The sequence below is a fragment of the Gossypium arboreum genome, chromosome 11 (assembly GCF_025698485.1).
Source record: "Gossypium arboreum isolate Shixiya-1 chromosome 11, ASM2569848v2, whole genome shotgun sequence".
NCBI lineage: Eukaryota > Viridiplantae > Streptophyta > Magnoliopsida > Malvales > Malvaceae > Gossypium > Gossypium arboreum.
The window spans coordinates 17395810-17407203 of NC_069080.1; the positions used below are offsets into that span (position 1 = coordinate 17395810).

Sequence of the window (11394 nt, forward strand, 5' to 3'; positions counted from 1 at the left end):
GATCATATTTCTGTTTTATTTTATTTTGCTTTTATTAATTTTTCTTGAAAGTACCGTTGAGGTGGCCAGCTATTGATGTATAGCTGTTAGCATTTCTTTTTCCTAGGCCTGTAATTAAATTATTATTTCCTCCCATCAATGTAGTATCTGCTGATTAGAATTCAAAAATATATAAAATATAAATTTTAAATATTTTAAGTAATAAATATTAATTATTTATAAAATTTAATTAGAATATATAAACTATATTTTAATATTTAAATATAACCATTAAATATTTGTAAATAGATATTAATAAATTTATATTATTTTGAAAAATATTTTTTATTTTTAATTAATAATTTTAACACATTTATAATTAAACACGAAGAAAAAAAAATAAAAATATTATGTTGTTGGAGGGTGAAAAGTAATTAAATATTTGATAAATGAAAATTAAAATTTTAACTTCTCTTTTTCAAAAACTTTTCAAAAGTGCTTTTGAAAAATCAAAATTTCAACCAAAAGTAGCTTGTTTAGCACAGCTTTTTTTTCTAAAAGTGCTTTTGAAAAGTATTCTTGAACTAGCTCTTAATTTACCTTTTGAGAAATTAATTTTACAATTTTTGTATTTTTTATAAAATTTGTATGCATTTTTATCAAAAATTTTATTTTAAATACTTTTCTATTTTTAAATTTTTATTTTTAATTTCTTATTTTTGATTTTTTGAATTAGGACTAAATTGACATGATATGTAAAGTTGAGAGTTAAATTTTATTTTTAAAAATTTGGATCAAATTAAGAGTAAATATCGGAATGCTAAATTTATTATTATGCCAATGAAAAAGTCATGTCAATAACATTAGTGACTAAAAAATTAGAATTAAATGATTAAAATAAAACTTACTAATAATTGAGTGATTATTGATGTAATTTATGAAAAATTTAAAATAAACAAAACCCGATATAACCGATGCTTAAAAGAGAACAGCTTAATCTTGAAACAACCAGAAGTCCAAAACCTAGTTTTAACCCAAAACAATGAGCTAAAAATCAAAGATTAAATCAACTAAGAATCTTAATACTCAATACCTTATTACCCTTTAAAGCATTATCTTTCCTTTACTTAGCTGTCTGTTTCTCAATTTAAATTTATTCATTTATACAGATTTGCGAAAATTTTAAGATTTGTTTTTACAACGCAAAGTAATTAAATAAAAATATAATTATAAAGAATTGTAATTATATATGTATTTGGTGGCAAAATATAATTACATTATAATTCCTATCATATTTGATTGTACAAATTGTAATTACATAGTTACATATTTTATATTTTTAAAAGTAATAATTACTATAAAAATTATTAGTATGGTAAAAAAATCTAAACAAGTAACAAGAATTAAAATCAACGCATCATACATATTATGTTAGTAAAAAAATTAATTGATAATACGATTACTAATAAAAATAACTAGAAAAAAATATCATATTCAAATTTATTTTATTGTTTTTAGTGTTCCAGTTTATTAGATTATTCCTCTTTAATATTTAACATAAGCTTCTTTTTATCAACTGTTAGTGTTTGGTCATCATATATTATTAAGATTATTAAGATCTCTTTCTTTTTTGTACTTCTTGAAGTATTGATCATCTCAAGTCCATTTATGAAGTATGCAACATGTTAGTACGAGCCAACTTTGTTTTTTTTTTTACTATATTGTTAATATTGGGAATATTTTTTTAAAAATAACAAATGTCCTCTCAACCATATTTTCGAGCCTTGAATGCATTAAATTAAAGAGTTCATGAGCAGTCTTTGTTGCTTGTGTCTAGCTCTATTATCTCATATGATATCAAATCTCATGATATGATAAAATTTGTTTTATATTATACAATATAATATTTGGGTTTACGGTGCAAATAGATTGTAATATTAATCATAAAACTAATAAAAAACAAATCACAAAGATTTATATAAACTTAATTTAAAGAAAGAATTATATTAGATTATGACCATTTTACAATTTTAAATTTTGATTTATGATAAGCAAGTTGTTTCCAATGATAGGTGTAAAAAAAAACAGAGTTAATCAATGATTTATCTTTAAAATTTTATAATCCTAAATTTCGACTTTCAAAATTTGAAATTTGTAATAATTTAGTATTTGAGCAAAATCCAACAACTTGAATTACTAATAAAAAAAAACTATTTTGATATATTTTAAACGAAATTTTTATTGAAAAAAACAAGTGACTTTAATCAAAGAAAAGGAAATCCGATTTAAGATCTCATATTCACATTTATTGGGTGAGTGTATATAAGAATAAACGTAAATAAGCAATCTCCCATAGCAAAAGGAAAAGAAAAGAAGTTCCAAAAGGAATTAGAGGTTTGGTTTTGTAAAATACGAACCCTAATTGTAAAAAAGAAGATTTTATTGTAAAAGAAAAAGTTAGATGTTAATGTGTTTCAAAGTCAATAAAGAGATTCGTACGAATAAAGTAGGTAAGAATAAAGCATAACCAAAGTTTTATAAGGAATATTCCAATTCTGAATATGCAGAATTTATACCAACTTATCTGAATTTTATGTAATAATTATCTGATGCAAAATATAATATATACAAATACACCAATCCAATGAATAAGAAACATTAACTACTACTCAACAATAAGATGGGAAACCAATGACTTTGAATGAAATCCAAAGACTGGTTGCTGCTCACATGCATTGTTACACTATAAAATCCACTTTGCATAAACCCTACACATCCATTTCATGTTGTGTTAATTAGAGGAGCTAAAGCAATCAGTGGGGCTCTTTTCAGACAATACGCATATTCTTCTCTCAAATTAGGCTGTCAGGCAATAACCCATTACTGGCAACCCTTTCAGTTTATTAAAGTTGGATGCTTTTGATATGGTTACTTTTGCTGATGATTCATATATGATAGTGATTTGATTTTCATACAAGTCTTTACCTTCTAAAACATATTTTACTCGTGTTTCTTTTTTCAGGACACATTTGCGATTAAGTCCATCGTATGTGGCAGCTAGGAGTAATGCAGTCTGCATTGTGTATTAAAGCACTAGAAGTGGATGGAATTAAGTTAGGTCTACCAAAATAAGACAGCACCTTTCATTTCCAATCTTCGATCTTCTTCGTAGCCTTATCAAGAATATATGCACAAGTCTCTTGTGAGTTGTGAGATCCTCTTGTGAATAATGAATTCACTAAAGTAAATTCTTTGTTATACATAAATATCTATATCCCATCGCATCAACCTTACCCTATAGCCACTCTACATATAATAGGGTATCATTAGAAGGGTTTCACCAAGGACCAAACTTATATACACTTTAAGGATAACGACAACAGGAGCTTCTACCCCTCTCTTTCTATCTCTCTTGCCTAAGCTTCATAAAAGTTCTTCATAATCTCTCCTCTCTCAACTCAGTAACTTCGACTTTCAACTCATCAAATGAACGGCCTTCAACTTCCTCATCCCATTTTTTGGAGCAGCAATTGGTGAACTGAGTGTGGACAACATGACTCTCCCAATTTGGATATTTGCACAAATAGAGAAAAAATGCATCGAGTGTGATTGATACATACACAGATGTAGTGAAGTTTATTAAATTAAATTCACTAAATCAGTCAATTTTCAACTCTAGAAAACCATTTAGCTTACAATGCATTTTTGGATAAGATTTGGGTATTTTCTAATTGATGAAGGAGCTATCTCTTAGCTTCAAAATACACTTTAAATTACCTGATTTCAAGTTCTGTAGCTCAAGTTATGGTCATCTTAGTAAAGACTGCACAAATAATTTTGTTTTAGACAAGATAATTACGGAAATTACAAGTTTTGAGCCTTGATTCATGTTTAAATCATATTCAGTTTGACTTTGAGGCTTAAATTTGATTATATAATGCACTTATAAAGTTTTATATTTTAGGGATTTATTTATTATGATTTTTTAAGTATTTTAGACTAATTTAGCTTATACAGTAAAATAATGACTAGGTCCATTGCTTGGAGACAAAGGAAGAGGTGTTTCTTTGTTTTTCAAGTATTTTATTTTACAATATTCAATTCTTATTTTTATTTAGAAGATTTTTTTTTTACTTAATCTTATTCAAGATTTTGGGGAACTTCAAATTCCAAGTTGCCAAGAACTCGTTCTTGGAGGGTCGGTTAGAGCCATTGATTGAGTTTATCAAGAAATCTTTTTCAAAGGATTCAATTGGGCACTTATCATTCTCTTAATCTCTATCGTTTATCTATTCCATCTCCCACTTTTATTTTTGTTTTCTTTATTTATCTTGCTATTTAATTTTGCTTTTATCATTATACTTGTTGTATTCCTGTTCTTAGATATCAAGAAAGCATATTCCAAAGCTTAAAAATTCACCTTGCTTGTTGTCCAAGACACTAGGATTCAGTCTCGACCCATCAAGTCGAGTCGAGTCTTCTCCTCCAAAATAACTTTGAATCATCTTGGAATTTTTGAGACTTTTGTGGATGTTGCCCTCTTATTAGTGAATCAAACTCGTGTTGTTATCTTCATGGTAATTTTCTATCTTAATTCAACAATCAATTATATACATCAACACTTATCTTAAGTCTTGTATGAATACATATCACATTTTTACTTTACGAGTGAGTGTCCTTTAGCCTTTTCAGGCACACTTTTATAAGAGTATATAATTATACGTTATATCATAAAAATTATTGACATGCCTCCTTGGGATCAATATTGTGCAAATATGTCTCACCAAAGTTACCAATACCTCACCAAGTTACAATGTGTAATTGGCACAAGTCTTACCAAAGAGTTAAAAAATCTCACTTTCTACAATATATTTCTTTATTTTAATATATAACACGCCAAAGTTACTAGTACATTTCCAATGTTTAATTTCCCTATTATTCTTTTCAAATAACTATTGGTATTAATTGTTTATTAAAAAAAAAAAACTCAATTTTCATGGCCATTGGCATCCCCTATACTTCGTTTTATTACAGCTTTGCCTTCAAGGCGAGTTTAGATTATCAAAAAGCTTTACCTTTAATGCGAGTTTCGTTTTATTACAATTTTACTTTCAATGCAAGCTATTAAAAGGATTTTTGTTTTCTTACAAATTTTGCCTTTAAAGCAAACTTGATTATCAAAAAGCTTTGCCTTCGAGGTGAACTTCACTACAGTTTGCCTTCAAGGCATACTTGAACTTCTCAAATACTTAGCATCCAAAACATATCTTGTTTTCTCTAATTAGCTTTCTCAAGCATCTTTCGTTTGATTAAGCGTCTACTAATGCTTCATGTTTAGACTACTCAATCACTCTACTCCATTAAAAAGACAATACTTACAAGAACACCTAAATAAGGCAACACAACCTCACCAATCACTAAAAATTTCAAGGACAAAGCCTTTTCAAACATATTTAATTTTTTAGAAAAGAAAAAGCAATTTCAAGAATATCTCGCGCAATATCGTAATTCGCCTTCAATGTTGCATCTTGCTTACTCAAACTTTGCTGTCAAGGCCTCGCATGTTTACACGCCTTTATTAAAAACTCGTGTATAAGGAATAATATCAACTTAGCTTCTGCATATTACCTTTTCATATGCAATCTGCCTTTTCAAGTTTTATAAAAAGAAATATGCATAATTTTTTTTCCAATAAAAAGGACCTCGCTTGCAACACAGTGGTTTCGTCTCTATTTCGCGTTTTATATAAAGTCACTTCATAATATTCCTATTAACTAGGAGACAATTGGTATACTTTAATATCTACCCATATCACATCAACCTTACCCTTTAACCACCCTACACATAATAAGGTATGCTAATACACAGAGGAGTGGGTGACGAAGATGGTCGGTTTACCTTGTTTAGGATAGAGTAGAGTCATCAAATAAGGAGAAAGAGGTTTAGGATTGGTTGGAAGAAGTAAGGGCAGTTAGTTGCCTAGGTCTTTCCTTAGGTTCTAGGCCTTATATGTTGGTCTGTCTCTTATCCTGAGATGCCATGTGTCAAGTCGTTTTTGGCGGGTTAAAGGCAAGAGGCCTGATGTCACAAGCTTAAATAGAGTGGTACTATGATATATTTTTGGTCATCTTAGATGGGACGTGATAGTTGAGACATGATATAACAATTAATGAGTGAGCCCGTCTATCAAATAAATTGTTAGTCAAGAGATTATCATGAGGGATCATCACGTAAAAAATAAAAAATATCATTTTAAAATATATAAGGACCAACATTGACTCCACATTATTAACCATGCAAACAAATATTGACTTCATTTGAATGGGTAGTGCAATCAATTTTGATGAAAATAAAAATAACTGTAGTGGTGAAATTTGTATTTTATGCCAGTGAGATTAAAGTTAGTAATGAGGCATATTTGGATGTGAATGCAACAATATTGATGAGATGAACTCTAATAGAAAACAACAATTAAATATATTGAATTAATATATATAATCATTATATGTTACCATAATTTAAAACTTATTAAGATAATATTTAAATATTTTTTCATCTATTTTATTATTTCAGAATTTTTAAATTTTATACACTTAAAAGTATTGTCATTTTATTTTATTTTAATAACATATTTAATTACAATTATTCAATTGAGATTGCTTATTTATATAGTTGGATATTTTATTTTATTTTTATTTATAACTTTTTTTATTTTTATATAATTAAGTATTCAAATATTACACCTCAAGTTATTTGACACTTGGAAAATTTAATACAAAAATCTAAAACCATAAAATTCCAAAATCTTAAAAGAAAAAAAAAAAAGACAAACAAGAATTTAAGCTACAAAACGCAACTTCAATATTTGACTCAATCTTTAAAGTCAATTGAATATGCTGCGGTGAAATTGTGTTACCATAATTATCCAAACATCATGCACTACTTTAGTACCATGCAAAACATGCCAAAACGAGGGTTCCAAATAAACCCTTCATCCATTTTTGGACTGAAAAATAGCCCTTCGAAATGTACCAAGGACTTTTCTCCTTCATGTTTTCCTCTATTTGGCATTTTCCTCCATCCTCTCTCCGTTTTCTGCTTCTTAAGCTTTTGCTGGTTCCACCAGAGGAGAAGGAAAGGTTTCTATTTGAGCTTCAATGGTGACATTACCTAATCTTATAACCCAAAAAGTGTTTGTAACATTCATTACATTTATAATTAAAAAAAATCGTGAAGGGGCTATACCGCACAAAACAAAAAGTACAAGAACTATTTGTACAATTTGACCACATAAATAAGGCCCTCGCATTTCAAACCATGAATTTAACACTTGGCCATATACTGTACTAGGACTATCAACAATATACCAGTCAAGGGAATTGATCCCATTGATGAACAAAGTCTTCTACTGTACATTATTTCATCGTATCAACTTATAACTATACAATGCGTATTGCCCAGTGCTATCAAACCAGAGCAATGAAGTAGAAAATGCCAAAAACATCAACTCCTCTATACAAAAGCATTATACTCAACTGCTGTGACTTCTTCCCCAAATCAGTTGTCCTTCAGCTTATAGACCGTGTCAACATATTCTTCAATGTCCCAAAGGAAAGAACCAAAGGCGACAGCTTCCAAAACTAACCTCTTCAGACTTGAAAAAGATGTCCTGATCACCTCATCGGTCTCCGGAATCCCTGTCTGCTCATCTCCAAAGAGTGCACAGCTGTGCCTCTCGATCAAATGTGCTGCCTCTTTGGATCTTGGTTTGGCACATCTCTGCAATGTCTCCGGGTCAAATCCCATCACATAGCATCTTAATTCTTCAAGATCCTTTTCCTGTCTACCTGGTCCTTGACCTAATGGGACAGATTGCACGTTACTAAAACGGCCGAGTACCAGGCTCTTAATTCCACAAGGTAAAAGATCCAGAAACTGAAGGGAGTTCCTATGATTAAGACGTTTTTGATGAACCAAAGTTAGGCATCGTTCCAGTTGGTGTCTAGAGGAGGCAGACTTGAGAAAATAGCCATACAAGATGGAGGCTGCATAAAGTCGGCCTAGATGGAGCTGTTGGATCTCAGTAGTAGCCCAGTTGTCGGTGACACTGGAGTCTGCTCTCAAGCCGATGACAGCACTGATATGATCCCTGACCACCTCCAACACCTCAATGCTATGGATGGACTCTAGTTCCCAATCTTTCGAAGGCCATATCTCAAGTCTGCAATTGTACATGCACCTGGAGAGCTTAGGAACCAATGGTACTCTGAGATCAGAGAACTTGTAGAAGATTAACATATACATCACATCTTCCACAGCAGCTTGGCACTCCTGCTCTTTCAGTTGAGCAATCCTTCTGGAATTTTAGTAAAATGTAATATGTCAGAAAAGTGAAAACAAAAAGGATTGTTATATCAATCATCAACAGAGTCGAAGGATCCAACATACAAATTTTGAAGTATTCCAATGGCAGCTCATTTAATAGAGTGATAATAATGGTAGCTAAAGTAACACCTACTTCATTGGTGGTTAATATTATTACAACCATCACCTGGGAGCACCGTAAAACGTGTCAAGCCAGGGATTTTGGAGAGCTCCGTTTCAGCAGAAGACAAATGCCTTTGTGCCACAATGTCTAATTGATATCACTATAAAACATAAAATACAATAAACTTCTTTTTCTAATCCAAGCCAACACAAGAGTTGCACAAACTAACAAGTGCAAACAAGTTAACTTACGATCACAGTAACTTTAAAGAAAAAGGAAATAAAATTACATATATATATATATTGCAAGAAATATGAAACCAGAAATATAAACAGGGGAAGTATCCAAAAAAGTATGCAATAGTAATACGCTTTTATGTACTTCCATTCAATTACAAGGCAAATTTTAACAGCAATAAACTGATGGCAACTCAAAACTTGTCACAACACATTGGTAGTTGCCTACATGAAACACTAAGAAATGAGTGGCTCTAGTCTGTTTATAAATAATATCATATCATCTCCCAAGCTTTTGTAGCTTAGAATTAGACACAACCAATGAATCAAGGTAAAGAAACTAAAAAACTAGGCCTCGATAGTTAATATCATATCAGCATCGGGACTAACAACAGAGTGAAGAATGCCCAATTGCTAGGTGTAAAATTGGAAAAGATCTATCTGAATATATCATGTGTGAAAGAATATACAGATGGCCTCTTTAATAGTAAAGAATTGAGGAATTGGTGCATTTTAAATGGATTTCACAAACACCCAAATAAATGAGTTGCAATGCCAGCGAAGAAATAAAGTGCAAATACCATCGGTAATATCACTAAGACCCTACAAATATTATGGTAAGAAGAAGGCCTAGCATAGTCTTAGACTGGTTATTAGGCATAGGAGAGACTGATATATCTATCTGACCCTTGATAGTTGATATCAAAGTTCTCATATAGAAGAATCCATTATTCTGACCTTCAAGTCCATGCAATTTTCATTAGTTTCTTGTGAGATTGTTAAACAACAAAAGAACCTATTAATAATCTCTCATTCACAATACAAAAGATCTACTTAACAGACTTCTTTTCCCACACAAGATCTACTTAATAGACTCATCACATGATAAAAGTAAAACCTCTCCCATCAAAACAAACATGCTGGTCACCATTAATAGAAATTAAGCTTAGGTTGGTTAGCACTTTAATTTTCTCAATACAATGAAAACAATACCAAAAAAAAATAACTTAATCAAACCAAAAACATCACGACTCGCAACTTACCAACATAAAAAAAGAAAAGAAAAGAAAAGAAAAAGGCCTCTTCAAAAAAGAAAAAAAAAAAAGGCCTCTTCAAAGAACATATGCAAGTTATACACTTCAATTTTCCTTGCAGTATACTAGAGCAACAGAAGTGTTATACAAACCTGTGAAGACATGCTTCGTCAGAATCCAAGCTAACAAACATACGAGAGACGGCAGCGTCACGATCATTGGAGAGCCGCTTAAGTTCATCGGCGGCAGCGAAGTGGAAGAACTGACGTTGGTTCTGAAGGACACCGCTTAAGAACTTCCCAGGAGCTGACCTCGGCTCAAGCGGCGCGTTCAAGCTGCTGAAATCACAGTGGCTAGCCCCGGCGCTGGCTTTGACAGAGGGTGCTTTCCGGCCATTGAAAGGAGTGGAAGTAAAGCCAGTCCTGAGTGATCGGCGGCGGGACAAAGCAAAGTCGGAAGGTGAATTCGAAGGGGTAAAAACGCGGGGCCCCTGATAAATCTTTACCAGCGATGGTAAAAAAGAAGAGAGAGAAGGGGCCTTGTGGAGAGAGAAACAATGTTCCATCAACTGTCAATGGGAACCCAAACAGAATACGCTGAAATTATGGGAGAGATGAAATGATAAGAAGGGAGAGAGGTGGGTTTATTTGCTTCATGGTTAAGCCCTATTATTATGTTTACCTAAAAAGATGCCATTTGGATAGGGTTTTGAGGACTAAAATTAAATAAAAAAGAATAAATAAATTGAAGAAATTGTTATGTATATGTGTGTAGAAGCTGCCATTGGAGAAAAGGGTTGGCACCAAATTGACCAGTCCTTGATAAAATAGATATTTTGGTGATTGGGAGAACAATGGCCAATGACTGAATTAGGGTCCCCAAAAGTGATGAAGATGGAGAACAAAGTTGATGATTCTTTTTCAGTATAAAATTATTTTATTAGAAGATACCATTTTCAAAAATTATCGGGTGGAAATAAATTTCATCAAAATTGATAAAAAAAAAAAAAAGAGTAGAGAAAGAAAGAAAGAAAGAAAATGGGTTATCAGATAAGAAGAGATCAATGGGATGGACAAAATGGATAAGACAATCTACAGAGTCATGATAAGGAGATCAAACCAGCACACCACCCATAGTTTCATTTATTATTATTTATTTCTGCACCCATTGTTTTCTTTTTTCTTTAATTATGTTTCATGCCCTCTACCTTAACATTATCGTCTTTGCTTTCTATAACTACGGTTAACCTATGTTCCTTTTTTTTGCCTAAACTCTGCGACCATCACCAGATTTTCTTTATCATAAATTAAATTAACTAATGATTTATTTAGTTTTTAAAATTTTCCTTTTTTAATCTTTCAAGTTATTTATATTTTATTAAATCACTCTAAAATGATTGAAAATTTTAATATTTTAATTTTATCGACGTTTTATATACGTGGATAATCAGCTTAGCATTTAATTATTTTTTAAAACTTAAAATTTTAAAAATTTTAAGAACAAATTTAAAATTAAAATCATTAAAATAATTTTTAAAAATAAAAATATTTTAATTTATTTTAAGGTAATTTGACAAAAATGAAAAATTAAAAATTAAAAGAGACGAAAAATTAAATAAATGATTAAAATAACTTTTAAAGTTAATGGACCAAAAAGA

At 30.7% G+C, this 11394-nt stretch overlaps 1 protein-coding gene across 1 annotated transcript; it reads right to left on the reverse strand.

The window, feature by feature from the left end:
- Positions 1 to 7190: 7190 nt before the first annotated feature.
- LOC108473980 (UV-B-induced protein At3g17800, chloroplastic) lies at positions 7191 to 10872 on the reverse strand. The gene is made up of 2 exons (XM_017775818.2): positions 9890 to 10872; positions 7191 to 8335 (listed from the first exon to the last, which is right to left on the reverse strand). Exons 1-2 carry the CDS (start codon positions 10300 to 10302, stop codon positions 7537 to 7539), a joined length of 1212 nt encoding a protein of 403 aa, XP_017631307.1. The 5' UTR covers positions 10303 to 10872; the 3' UTR covers positions 7191 to 7536.
- Between the last annotated feature and the right edge of the window lie 522 nt (positions 10873 to 11394).